Source organism: Rutidosis leptorrhynchoides, chromosome 5, assembly GCF_046630445.1.
Source record: "Rutidosis leptorrhynchoides isolate AG116_Rl617_1_P2 chromosome 5, CSIRO_AGI_Rlap_v1, whole genome shotgun sequence".
NCBI lineage: Eukaryota > Viridiplantae > Streptophyta > Magnoliopsida > Asterales > Asteraceae > Rutidosis > Rutidosis leptorrhynchoides.
In genome coordinates this window covers 344,980,212-344,995,665 of record NC_092337.1, presented here as the reverse complement: position 1 = coordinate 344,995,665, position 15,454 = coordinate 344,980,212, and the positions used below count along the sequence as shown (strand labels likewise).

Below are 15,454 nucleotides of genomic sequence, written 5' to 3'. Positions count from 1 at the left end.
CATTGTTTATTATATCTAATGAGATGTTAAATTATTATATTATCATGATATTATGATATATTAATATATCTTAATATGATATATATACATTTAAATGTCGTTACAACGATAATCGTTACATATATGTCTCGTTTCGAAATCCTTAAGTTAGTAGTCTTGTTTATATGTATATAACTCATTGTTAATATACTTATGGAGATACTTACTTATCATAATCTCATGTTAACCATATGTATATCCATATATATATCGTCATGTCGTTTTTACAAGTTTTAACGTTCGTGAATCGCCGGTCAACTTGGGTGGTCAATTGTCTATATGAAACATATTTCAATTAATCAAGTCTTAACAAGTTTGATTGCTTAACATGTTGGAAACATTTAATCATGTAAATATCAATCTCAATTAATATATATAAACATGGAAAAGTTCGGGTCACATTTGATTCTAGAGCGATTTCGATAATATATACCAACTGAAATGCCCCGTCCTAATCCATCTGGACGAAGTCATCAACATTTGATTCTAGAGCGATGATCGACTTCAAGTAATGTCCTTAAAATGAGCAAATGCACAGCGGAAGATTTCTTTCATACCTGAGAATAAACATGCTTTAAAGTGTCAACCAAAAGGTTGGTGAGTTATAGGTTTAACCTATATATATCAAATCGTAACAATAGACCACAAGATTTCATATTTCAATACACATCCCATACATAGAGATAAAAATCATTCATATGGTGAACACCTGGTAACCGACATTAACAAGATGCATATATATAAGAATATCCCCATCATTCCGGGACACCCTTCGAATATGATATAAATTTCGAAGTACTAAAGCATCCGGTACTTTGGATGGGGTTTGTTAGGCCCAATAGATATATCTTTAGGATTCGCGTCAATTAGGGTGTCTGTTCCCTAATTCTTAGATTACCAGACTTAATAAAAAGGGGCATATTCGATTTTGATAATTCAACCATAGAATGTAGTTTCACGTACTTGTGTCAGATTTTGTAAATGATTTACAAAATAGACACAAGTACGTGAAACTACATTCTATGGTTGAATTATTGAAATCGAATATGCCCCTTTTTATTAAGTCTCGTAATCTAAGAATTAGGGAACAGACACCCTAATTGACGCGAATCCTAAAGATAGATCTATTGGGCCTAACAAACCCCATCCAAAGTACCGGATGCTTTAGTACTTCGAAATTTATATCATATCCGAAGGGTGTCCCGGAATGATGGGGATATTCTTATATATATGCATCTTGTTAATGTCGGTTACCAGGTGTTCACCATATGAATGATTTTTATCTCTATGTATGGGATGTGTATTGAAATATGAAATCTTGTGGTCTATTGTTACGATTTGATATATATAGGTTAAACCTATAACTCACCAACATTTTTGTTGACATTTAAAGCATGTTTATTCTCAGGTGAATACTAAGAACTTCCGCTGTTGCATACTAAAATAAGGACAAGATTTGGAGTCCATGTTTGTATGATATTGTGTAAAAACTGCATTCAAGAAACTGATTTCGATGTAACATAATTATATTGTAAACCATTATGTAATGGTCGTGTGTAAACAGGATATTTTAGATTATCATTATTTGATAATCTACGTAAAGCTTTTTAAACCTTTATTTATGAAATAAAGGTTATGGTTTGTTTTAAAAATAAATGCAGTCTTTGAAAAACGTCTCATATAGAGGTCAAAACCTCGCAACGAAATCAATTAATATGGAACGTTTTTAATCAATAAGAACGGGACATTTCACTTTTTCCTTATCTTGATCAGGTTGTGGTTCTTGTGGAGTAGGAATAGCTTCATCAGAAGTTACAGGTATTTCAGGTGGTTTAAGTGTTGTACCACTTCTTGTGGTAATAGCTTTAGCTGTTTCATTCCGGGGGTTTGCATTTGTATCACTAGGTAAACTTCCCGGTTTTCTTTCACCTATTAACCTTGCTAGGTTACTTACTTCTTGTTCCAAGTTTTGAATAGAAGCTTGTTAATTTCTAAATGCTTGAGCATTTTGATCATTAGTTTGTTTCTGAGATGTGAAAAACTGCATTTGAGTTTCAACTAGCTTCGTCATCATATCTTCTAAATTCGGCTTTTTATCATCGGTTTGTGGTGGTTTGTTTTGAAAATTTGGTCTTTGCTGGTTGTAAGTATTGTTGGATACTTGTTGATGGCTAGGACCTTGTTGGTTGTTGTATGGAATATTTCGGTTATAATTCTGGTTTTGATTGTAGATCGGTCTTGGCGGTTGATAATTATTCTGATAATTATTTCCAGGCCTTTGGTTTAGATATGAAACATTCTCTCTTTGTTCCATTGTTAATTCAATACTGAGACAATCTTTTGTCAAATGTGGTCCTCCACACTGCTCACAACTAATTCGTATTGAGTGGATATCTTTAGTCATCTTTTCCATTCGTCTCTCGACAGCATCTATCTTTGCGGAAATGGAATCTAAGTCATGGCTAGAATCGGCTCTAGCTGCTTTAGATGATCTAACGATATCTTTTTCTTGGTGCCACTCATGTGAGTGGGAAGCAGTGTTATCAATAATTTTGTAAGCATCAGTTTCGGTTTTCTTCATAATAGAACCACCAGCTGCTATATCGATGTCTTTCCTTGTAGTGATATCGCATCCTTGGTAGAATATTTGTACTATTTGACAGGTGTCTAAACCATGTTGCGGACATCCTCTTAATAACTTTCCAAATCTTGTCCACGCCTCATATAGAGTTTCATTCGGCTTCTGTGTGAACGTAACAATTTCTCCTTGAAGTCTTACGGCTTTAGATACCGAAAAGAATTGTTTAAGAAATTTTTCAACTAAAACGTCCCATGTATCAATCGCCCCTTCAGGTAACGATTCCAACCAATCTTTGACTTCTCCCTTTAAAGTCCATGGAAATAACATGAGATATATCTGTTCATCCTCCACTTCTCGGATTTTAAATAGTGTGCAGATCCTATTAAAGGTACGAAGATGTTCATTTGGATCTTCCTTCGGCGCACCACTAAATTGGCATTGATTAGTCACCATGTGTAGAATTTGTCCTTTGATTTCATAATCTGGCGCATTAATGTCAGGATGAGTAATTGCGTGACCTTGGCCAGTGCGTTTAGCTCTCATTCGGTCTTCCATACTTAAAGGTTCCAGATTCTCCATAATTGAATTTGTTGAATCGGAATCACTAGAGGATTCTGATTTAATGGTTCGTTCCTCAACAATCTCTGTTTGAATGATTGGTGGTTCCGGAGGAAAAATTAATGGTTCAGGATCTATGAATTGTCCCTGAATATTCTCCGGATTCTCAATTGTGAGGTCGGGTTCAAAAAATGGATTATCGGAAATTTGAATTGGAGTACTTGGTTGACTGGATGACGATTCTAAAGAAAAATCAACGGCGGTAATATTAGCTAGATGTCTTGATCGAGTTACAGGTGGTGAACGTATAAATGGTGGTGAACGTCTTGCTCGGTGCATTCACTGAATATCCTATAAGTTTTTAAAAGGAAAGAAAAATTATATAAGTTATCCAATTAATAGACTTTTCTGATTTTGCCCACGTTTCGAATAGCCAAAAGATGCAGCAGAGGGGCAGGATTCGTTTGGTCTCAATATAATTGAGGACTGTTTGGCTCCAATAACCCGGTCCACGTACAAATCCAACTATTATTACGAACCAGAAAATTTTGATGTCTATCAATTTAACCACTTAAAATAAATTTTCGTAATTTTAAGAAATTTAGATAAGAAGTAGAAAAAAAATCTATGTCCTAAAACTAGAATAGCGAGAAATAAGAAAGAAAAAGAGCGCGTCGAAAAAGGTCGAAAAAGAAAAGAATTGAAAAATAAAAGGCGTCGAAAAATAAGAAAGAAAAAGAGTGACTTATAAAACTTTAAAATACTCGACTAACCCAACCTTATTACTATCACTAACTTAAAATTATAATCGCAAATTGAGATTACTAATTGGAATGATAATTGATACATAGGTAAAAGGCGTCTAAAAATATTAAAGCTTACAAGTAAAACTATATCCCAAATGGCAATATCTTAAAAAGGTACTAAAACTTTAAAAAAAAAAAACATCGCAAAATTCTAAATCACCTAAATCTTAGTCTAAAGAAAAAGCACTTAAGGGATTTTACGGCAAAGCCTAAAAATCTAGAAATAAAAATAACTATGGCAAAAACTATGAATTAAAACTAAATGCGAGCGAAAAATACAAATATTACGCTAAAAACAATTAAAAAAATATAAAATATAAAAATATACTAAAAGTTGTAAAAAGTACAATTTTTATAAAAATATTATTTTTATATTATTTATTTTATAAAACTATTAATTTTAAAATTTAATTAAACTAATTAAACTAAATATATAAATTAAATCTAAAAACTAATAACTAATTAAATAATAAAATCTAATTAGGGTTTATTAAATAATAATAATAATACCCGTAATTAATGCAGTTAGGGTTTCCTGTTGGCGTGTCAGACACTCTCATGCGATCGCATGAGTTTATGCCTTCGGGCTCATGCAATCGCATGAGCCAGGATTTTGGGCCAGGTTACGGGCTGCTACAGTAGCAGGCCCGAGAGTTTATATTTTTTTTTTTATTTTGCTGTGTTTATTTTTTCTGTTTTAAATATTTATATAATATATTTTTATAAATTAAATAAAACTTATATTTTTATAAAATAAATATAAAGAAACTTTTATAGAACTTAAATATTTAACAAACTCTTAAAAATATTTATATTTTTGTTTTTCTTTTTATATTTTCGAATATATTAAAACGTATTTTTACAAAAGCGTATTTTAATAAAAGTAAACTAAAAATAAAAATGTTTTTTTTTTTTATATTTAGCGTTGCGCTTCCGGCTTTTAAGTAAGAAAGATCCCCGGCAGCGGCCTCAAAAATACTTGATGTTCTGCGAGGTGTATATAAAATAGCTTATATTTTTACAGGAAAAACTATTAAATACGATACAATTTTACACAAGATATTTATTTATTTATAGAATGGATATACTTAAACCTTGCTACAACACTTATAGACAGTGTACCTAATCGTACAGTAGTGTAGTTTTTAGTAAGTCCGGTTCGTTCCACAGGGAATCTTTTAATCAAAGCTTAACGCTATATTAGTTTTAATTTATAAAAATACAAATATATATAAAAGTAATATTATTATTTTAAAAGGGGGTTTTTACCGTTTAATGACCGGTTTGTCGATTTTAAATCTTTAGTCGCAGTTAAAACAAAATGTAAAATATTAAATAAATAAAAGACTTAATTTAAAGCGTAAAGTAAATAACGATAATGAAATTGCGATAAATAAAAGTGCGACAAAATAAACTTGCCATAATTAAAAAGTACGATAATTAAAAGTGCAATTAAATACAATAACAATAATTAAAAGTGCTATAATTAGAAGTGCAATTAAATATAAAATAAAGGAAATTAAATATGAAATAAAAGAATTATGCTTATTTAAACTTCCGTAATTATGATGTTTGACGTGTTGATTTTAGTTTTATGCCCATGGGTTAATTGTCCTTTGACCTGGATTATTTAATATGTCCGTCTGGTTTTTGTCCATAACAGTCCATCAGTCATAAATATAAAGTGCGAGTGTCCTCGTCAAATTATCCTTATACCCGAAGTTAAATATTCCAACTAATTGGGGACTTAAACTGTAACAAGATTTTAATACTTTTTTTAATAATTACACCAGGATGTCGACTGAATGTAACCCAAGGTTTTCATACTTTGTTATCAATTATGCCAAGTGTCCTTGTACATAATTTCACCCCTGTTTTAATTATTCTAGTGGCTATTAATCCATTCCCGTGTTCGGTTAAATGAACGATTATTCGTACATATAAATACCCCGCCCATCGTGTTCGATCGAGTGTATATGGTAATTTATAGGGACGCCCAATTGTAAATCTTTATATTAACATTAACAAACTATCATTTAGTTAAACAAATATAAAGCACATTAATAGCCCATAGTCTAATTTCCACAAGTGTCGTTCTTTTGTCCAAACCCCAATTATGGTACAAAGCCCAATTACCCAATTTTAATATTTTTAGCCCAACATCATGATTACTTCGGATTAAATAAGCATAATAATAACTTAGCTACGAGACATTAAATTAAAAAGGTTGAACATAACTTACAATGATTAAAAATAGCGTAGCGTTACACGGACAGAATTTCGACTTACACCCTTACAACATTCGCTAACACACCCTTATTATTAGGATTTAAAATTAAAATTAAAATTAAAATATAAATTATATATACATATACTACGTTTGAGTGAAGAAGAAAAAGATGTGTTTTTGTGGTGCACCAAAGCTCGATTTTTATAGGCATGTGGGCTGGAACTGAGCACCATGCGATCGCATGGATTTATGCCTTCCAGGCCATGCGATCGCATGGCCAGCTGGGGAGACTCAAAAGTCTTTGTTTTTTTATGCCGACGGTTTTTAAATATAATATAATATATATATTAATTTTAAGAATTAATTATATATTATATTATATTCATGTGCATAGTTGACTTGAAATTTTTAGTCCGTTGCATCGAGCGTTGAGAGTTGACTCTGGTCCCGGTTCCGGATTTTCGAACGTCCTTGCGAATAATTTAATATCTTGTACTTTGTGTTTTAAATCTTGTACTCTTGTAATTTTGAGACGTTTCTTATCAATAATTGGAACCTTATTGATTGTATTTTGTACTTTTGAGCTTTTTGGTCGTTTGCGTCTTCAATTCGTCGAATCTGTCTTTTGTCTTCACCTTTTATTATTTAAATGAATATCACATGTAAATAGAACAATTGCAACTAAAAGTTTGTCTTTCTTGAGGAATAATTCTATGAAATATATGTTCGTTTTTAGCATTATCAATTATGATAATAATACTCTTAATATCATAAATAATAGTAATATCAATATGATAGTAATAATAATAATATTATGTAAAAAAAATATGTAATAATAATCTTATTCTTAATACTAATAATTATATTTATATTATTAATGATAATAATAATATTAGTAATAATATAAAACTTTATATATATATATATATCAACTTTTCATATTTATATCAATATATTATTAACACTGATATTTATTCTAGTAACTATTATAATGACAACTATATTTTATCTTGTTTTAATATATATATATATATATATATATATATATATATATATATATATATATATATATATATATATATATATATATACATAAATACTTTTACTTATGAAATTTTTAAATAAAAACTAAATATAATAACCTTTAATAAATAATTACATAATACAATATTTTAATTATACTTAGAATTATATATATGTAAATGAGTAATAGTATATAGTTATATATATGATAGTAACTTATTTACTTTATTTGTTATTTTATATTTTTAATTCCAATTGAATAAATTGTATTTATTATTTCAAATTATATATACACTTTTGTTTATGTTATATATATATATATATATATATATATATATATATATATATATATATATATATATATATATATATATATACTTGTATATATATACACACACTTATTCATGTATCTATATATTTATTTGTAGCCAATTGTTCGTGAATCCTCGGAAATAGTTAAAAGGTAATTCATTAAATGAATATAGATTTCAAAGCTTTCGAGACTTCACATTACAGATTTTGTTTATGGTGTCGGAATCATATAAAGTTTAAAGTTTAAATTTGGTTGGAAATTCCCGGGTCGTCACATTTTTCATTTCATTTCGGTTCCATAATATTTTTGAATGTACATAATTAATTGAAAATTCCGTATTGACATCATCAATCTCTTCTGCAGAAGGAGTATTGATTTGTGGTTCTTCTTGAACACTTTCTTTTACCTCATTATCAGTTGATTTTCTTTTTCGAGAATTTTTATCTTTGGAACCAATTGGTCTCCCACGTTTCTTGGGAAAGATTCAAGAGTGACATTATTGCCAGCTTTTGAAATTTCAATTCGAGCTGGAACATTTGCTGCTGGTATATATGATTTAGTCACTCTTTTTGTATCTGTAAATGCATCAGGCAATTTATTAGCAAGTTCTTGCATATGCATTATTTTTTGAACTTCGATCTCACATTCTTTTGTACGAGGATCAAGATACATTAATTGAAGTTCACATCATAAAACATCATTTTCTTTATTTTTTATTTCTCCCCCTAATCTAGGGAACAATGTTTCATTAAAGTGATAATCAGCAAAACGTGCTGTAAAAACATCACCCGTCATGGGTTCAATATATCTTATGATTGAAGATGTTTCATATCCAACATATATTCACATCCTTCTTTGAGGACCCATTTTAGTGCGTTGTGGTGGTGCGATAGGAACATAAACCGCACAACCAAATGTTCTAAGGTGGGAAATATTTGGCTGATGGCCAAAAGCAAGTTGCAAGGGAGAATATGTATGACTTGCACTTGGTCTAATGCAAATTAATGATGCAGCATGTAAAATTGCATGACCCCATACAGATATTGGGAGTTTTGTTCTCATTATCAATGGTCTAGCTATTAACTGTAATCGTTTAATTAGTGATTCGGCTAAACCATTTTGTGTATGCACATGAGCAACAGGATGTTCAACAACAATCCCAATAGACATGCAAAAATCATTAAATGCTTGAGATGTAAACTCACCATCATTATCCAATCTCACCCTTTTAATAGTATAATCAGGGAAATGTGCTCTCAATTTAATAATTTGAGCAAGAAATTTTGTAAATGCCATGTTTCGACTTAATAATAGACACACATGAGACCATCTACTAGATGCGTCTATTAGAATCATGAAATATCTAAATGGTCCACATGGTGGATGAATTGGTCCACATGGTGGATGAATTGGTCCACATATATCACCTTGAATTCTTTCAAGAAACAATGGTGATTCTTTTTCAACCTTAAGAGGTGATGGTCTTATTATCAATTTTCCAAGTGAGCATGATGTACATGGAATAAGTGCATCATGAGGGATCTTTTGATCCGTCAATGGATGTCCATGTGTATTTTGAATTATTCTTTTCATCATTGTTGATCCTGGGTGGCCTAATCTTTCATGCCACAGATTGATCATTACAGGATCACATGCCTTTTCATTAACTACCATGTGTGCTTCTGGTACATTTATATATGTATAATGTAAACCAGAACTAAGTCTTGGTAGTTTTTCAATCACATACTTTTGTCAGTGATACTTAAGTATTTATCATTTTCTGTAGTCACTGACTGATATTCATATCCATTTTGGTATATTTCAGAGAAGCTTAACAAATTTTTCTTTGACATGGGAGAAAATAAGGCATTTTTTATCAGAAAATTTGTACCATTTGGTAACATGAATTTTGCCTTTCCCATTCCTTTTATTAAATCCGCAGGACCTGATATAGTATGTACCGTTCCTTCTGTTGCTTTAAAATCAGTGAAATATTTTTTAGATTTGAGTATAGTGTGTGTGGTACCACTGTCTGCAATACAAAGATCCCCACCATTTGACTGATTTTGCACTCCAGTAGTGTACATCATGAACTTCAAAATATGAGAAACAAATAATGAGTACATAATTCATCAATATATTACATTCAAAATATGTTATAAATGAAAGTACATATTAAGGAAACATATAGTAAAGTAAATATGGTATAGATCGTAAATCTACATCCATTTATTTGATATGGACATATAATAGAAAATTTATTCATTAAAGTAGTCACTTGTTGGCTCAGTGATTTTTGTATCAAGGTCATCGACAAGATTTGCCTCTTTTCGTTTTCCCTTTAGGGATTCTTGATATTGATTAACAGAATATTGATTTGTTCGACAGTTCTTAGATCAGTGTCCAATTTTACCACATCGATAACAAGAATCTTCAATATTCTTTGAAGAGCTTCCTTCAACATTATGATTTGTGGGACTGTATGGTAGTTGAGATTTATAATTTTGTGGATTATTATTTCTTTGTCCACGACCACGACAACCGTAACCATTACGACCACGACCACGACCACCACCACGACCATTACCATAAGGATGATTTCGAACATAGTTATGATTTTTATTATTGTTATGGTAATTTCCATGATGATGGTTTTGGCCAATATGACCACGACCTCGCCCACATCCTCGTCCAGGCGCATTTCTTTTTTATTATTATTATTATTGTTAATAGCATTAGCTTCAGGGAATGCTAGCGCACCCGTAGGACGAGATTCTTGATTCTTCATCAGTAATTCTTTATTTACTTCTTCAACTAAGAGATAAGTTTGAAGTTTGGAAAAAGTTTTGTAATTCTGCAATCTTAAATTTTCTTGTATAGTAATGTTTGCAGAATTGCATTGTGGAGAAAGTTTTCTCCATCATATCAGCATCACTTATTTCTTGACCACAGAATTGAAGCTTTGAACGGATTTTGAACATGGCCGAGCTGTATTCATTTACCTTTTTAAAGTCTTGGAACCTTAGATTTCTCCATTCTTCCCTCGCAGCTGGGAGTAATATTTCCTTTTGATTATCGAATCTACTCTTAATACTTTCCCATAAAACATGTGGATCTTTGATAGTGAGATACATATGTTTTAAGGTGATATCAATATGTTTGCGAATAAAAGCAATTGATTTTAATTTATCTTGATCAGAACAAGTATTGTTTTCTTTTAAAGTTTCTAGAATACCCAATGATCCAAGATTTATTTCTACATCCATGACCCATGATGTGTAGTTTGTTCCCGATACGTCTAGGGCATCAAACTCAATCTTTGATAAGTTTGACATTTTCTATTTTCAGAAAGATGAACAACATAAATTATAATCATAATCAATTTCTAACAACATGAAATTAGAATCATTTTAAATTCATAAGTAGTAAACAACAGAATAATGGTATGATTACAAATAATAAAACCACAAGGGTAGGATAGAATATTAGCAACAATGATGATAGTTAATATGACCAATACAATAGGAAAAATTATCCTTGTGTGAATCATCTTTACAAAAACTTTTTGAGAGTGGTAATCTGAAAAAATGAAGATTGATTTGTGAAAATGTGAAAACGGAGATGTTTATTTTATATTTGAAAAATATAGTCGTTGTAACGTCGTCAGTTGACGTTAACAACCGTTATGTATATATGACCGTTGTAACGTCGTTAGTTGACGTTAACGAATGTTATGTACTCGTTATATTAATAATTATTTTAATAAAAGAATTTTATTAGTATAAATATGATTACTATAAAATACATTTAGTATAAATATGTTTAGTATAAATACGAAGATTAAGAGAATAAACATATTATGCATAAATAATAAATTTAAGAATAAACATTAGTATGCATGAAATAAATAATGATTAATTGCATAAATAATCATAAATGTTAGATAACATAAATATAAATGTTAGTGAAGTTAATAAGAGTTAGATTACAAAAATATAATTCAGGCGGTATAACCGACCATATATAACATAAATATAAATGTTAATGAAGTTAATAAAAGTTAGATTACAGAAATATAATTTAGGCGGTATAACCGACCATATATAACATAAATATAAATGTTAATGAAGTTAATAAAAGTTAGATTACAGAAATATAATTTAGGCGGTATAACCGACCATATATAACTTAAATAACATAAATATAAATGTTAGTTATGATGATAATAATAATTACCTTACTAATAAATAATAGAAGATATCGTTAAAGAATTTTTTTATTACCTTGATTATACGGAGCACTTCGTGCTGATAACGTGTTATAATTTAGGAGTTTATAACTACCTTTAGTGGCCTAACTCTTAGCTATAAACTATTAATGATTTAAAGAGAGAAGAGGGAATATATCTTTATATATATGTAAATATTGGTACACATACTGATTACAATCGATCGCATATTTATAGTACAATAATTCACTGTGCAGTTAGGTGGAAAGTAATATATCCGTGACTTTGATCCACCAAATTATACTTTAACAAATAAATGTGTCGGCCATGATTATGACTTATAACAAAGCAGTGTTTATAAAAACAACCGAAATCGTAAGTCAAATACATTTGTTAATTTAGCTTTTTTTTTCTTGCGTCTTTTTTTTTTTTGTCATTTTACTCTTTTTTTTTTTTTTGAAAAGCAAAGAATTTATTAACCATTAAAAGCATACAGGAGGCATAGGAATAAACCCATGCAAAACAACTCGAGAACTACATAAACACGACAAATATTCAGGACACTATTACATGCTATACATCAAGTTCTTGAGTTGCAAAGACTGCAACTCAAAGAAATAAACTAAGGAGTCGTGAGATATATGCTTGGGTTGGTTAACCATACGTGCCAATCGAACTTCCTTCCTCTCGCTCTAGTTGAAATTCAATCGAAGGATTTGACTTGTATTTCATTTAGAGCTACCGGGGCATTCCAACGCTTGCTTTCGAACACCATTTTGTTCCGGTTTTTCCAAATGCGATACGCACAAACCCACAATAAAGCTTGCCAAAATTTTGCGCCAAAACTCGAAGGTGTCACATTTGCAGCTGCCATTCCTCCGAATATTTCTTGTAGACTGAAATGAGAAAAGTTACCCAAGTTCCACCATCTAAAAACACGATCCCAAACGTCAATAACATGTTTATAGAAAATAAGCGCGTGATCTACGGATTCCAAATCATCGTCACAAATTGGGCAACGCACACTATGGAGGTCGATACCCCTTTTGTCTAGTTCGAGCCTCACCGGTATTCTTTTCTTTAACGCCCTCCAAACAAATATCTCTATTTTTTTGGGTACCAGGTTGTTCCGAAGAGTATTCACTTGATTGCTGCTCGATGAGAGTATCTGCTTGTCGATCTCAGAAGCTAGGATTTTGACCTTGAAATTTTCATCCGATGACATAGACCAAAACTATTTGTCCTGCTGCCTGCGATTAAAATTAAACGAAGATAATAAGTTGGTTAGAGCTTCAAATTCCCCCGCCGCACGACCTGACGGACATCTCCTCCAATTCCATGTAATAGCTCTCTCGGCTATACGGTCTTTAACAGTTATGTGGGCTGCTTGTTCAAGTCTATACAACCGTGGGAATGTATTGCATAGTTTATCGCCGCCGATCCAATGTTCATGCCAAAATGATGTATCACTACCATTTTACTCTTTTTTAAACAGCTACAGTTACCAAACAACTAAATATATGTAAAAAGCTCCAGCTAGCATCTAACAGCTACAAATTATAGTTTTGACAAACATACCAAAAACAGTATAGACAGTCGCAGATTAGAAATAAACCAAACATTAATAATTAAATGTCCAAAACCCTTACTTAAGTTCATAATCAAGCTAGCTGGCCAATTTGGTCATAAACACAGCCAAGACAATTTTATTTGACTTAATTCGATTATGTATTATGATTTATGAAAATAAAAGGATATGAAATGGCAATTCTTTTACTACAAATACTACACAACTAGAAAAAATCTTGGACGCGCGTTGCGGCGTTTTTTTATTGCTAAAGCCAATCAATATATATTACTATTACTATCTCAGTGTAAACATCATTTTTATTTATATCTATACATCAAACTCACTAATGTAAGTTCGTAAGTAAATATGTCAATTTTAACCCATATCTATACATGGGCTCTGTTGTCTTCGAATTCTTTAACCCATATCTATACATGGGCTCTGCTGTCATCAAATTCCACTAATGTAAGTTCGCAAGTAAATGTGTCACCCTGTATGATATACAGCATATAAAGTGTTGTTGTAATATATGTGTGTGTTTTATATTCAAATAACCTCATATCTTCCTTTGTTTTGTTGAACACTGGATGCACATATAAGGTCCTTTCTTTTAGCTAAAGGATTGCCTAATTCTTCATAAGAAGATGGCACACCTGTCAAGAATAAACATCCAGTGAGTTAATACGTATCGCTGCCACCCCTAAAAAAAGGAAAGACACCCAAGTAAATTACTAAATATTTTAAAAACTAATATTATCAGATTAAATTATTAACATTTGGAAACATAGTAAGTGTAGTACCATCATGTGGAAGTTAACATGATCTAGAAAAATTATATGAGAAACATAAAGGAAGAAAGATCGAAAACTCACAGTCCAACCAAACAAATAAAACTATTACCAAATATTGATTATTGAACTAGAACACTTGCAGGCTGACCCGTTACGACAGAAGCAGTAGCATGTCCTCATCGAAAGCAGTACCAACAGTTGAAGAACCATCACATAACAAACCTCTTTCAATACCACTTTCGGCCTTCTAGCCATAAGTCCATAACATTAAATATCGAAATTAATCAACTAAAGGAATTAACGAAAGTACTTAGAAGGCCTCGAAAATTGATCGGGTGGTCCAGACATTGTATGTTAACTTTTTACATTTATACTAAAATCAAATGATAGAGAACATCCAGCCACCTTATTGATCCAGCCCAGACAAGCCCAACAGGAAGAGCCCAAAGTGCTGAAGTGTTACAAGAGAAGGAATACCAAGATCTGAGATGGACGGCTGTGATGAAGCTAGTTTACTTTTCTGTTAGAGGGAGCACAATAAATAATGGTGTCTAGTTGTTAGAAGATTCCATTCATGATTTTCATATCTTAGTTATCTTTATTTTCGGCCATGTGCTTGGGCAGATGATCTTATGATCATTCTGATTTACTTTGTATTCATCATCATTAAATAAACAAATCATCCATTACAATATAATAAATCTTACATTACAATTCATCATCTTATTTACATCATCTTTTAGCTGATACAGTAACTTGTTCTTATCATCAAACTTCGAGTTTACAACCAAGTAACCTCAATAAATCATAAATCATTAAATTTAAAATAAAAATAGATGTGAGTTTACCTATAAGGAAATAGCAGCTAAATCTCTCTTGACAAATCAATTGGCCAACGTAAGAGCAAAATAGGAGGTTAGGCTCTAAAAAGAAATCGAATGAGCAAAGTTAGACTACAATATAGACTTCTGATACCCGAAAAACTAAAATAAGGTGTAAAAATATACCTATTAAGTAACTCCAATGTGCATTCAACTCCGATCTGCATTTGAAAGAATCAGGTTGCATGTATGCTTAGTTTCAAATGCTCATATCTTGTTCTTCATTCAGCAACAACATCTGTAGGAGAATCTTCGCCAGCGACAAAAACAACAACAACACTCAACACAATCTGGAACAACCTATTCATAACTAAACGATTAAACTTGGTACCCTTTTAACACGTTGCAGCTGGTGAGAAAAATGTGAGGTATGCTTTGGTTGACTCGTGGATGGTTGCTACTGTGAAACAGTAGCTGGAAAGATATACATAAAT

General features: G+C 31.1%; 1 protein-coding gene across 1 annotated transcript; it reads right to left on the bottom strand.

Moving 5' to 3' along the window:
- Positions 1 to 12,481: 12,481 nt before the first annotated feature.
- Positions 12,482 to 13,003, bottom strand: LOC139849628 (uncharacterized). Its single transcript, XM_071839262.1, has one exon. It carries the CDS (start codon positions 13,001 to 13,003, stop codon positions 12,482 to 12,484), a length of 522 nt encoding a protein of 173 aa, XP_071695363.1.
- Between the last annotated feature and the right edge of the window lie 2,451 nt (positions 13,004 to 15,454).

Coding starts and splice junctions, on each gene's coding strand:
- LOC139849628 (XM_071839262.1), bottom strand. CDS start 13,003: ATGTCATCGGATGAAAATTTCAAGGTCAAAATCCTAGCTTCTGAGATC.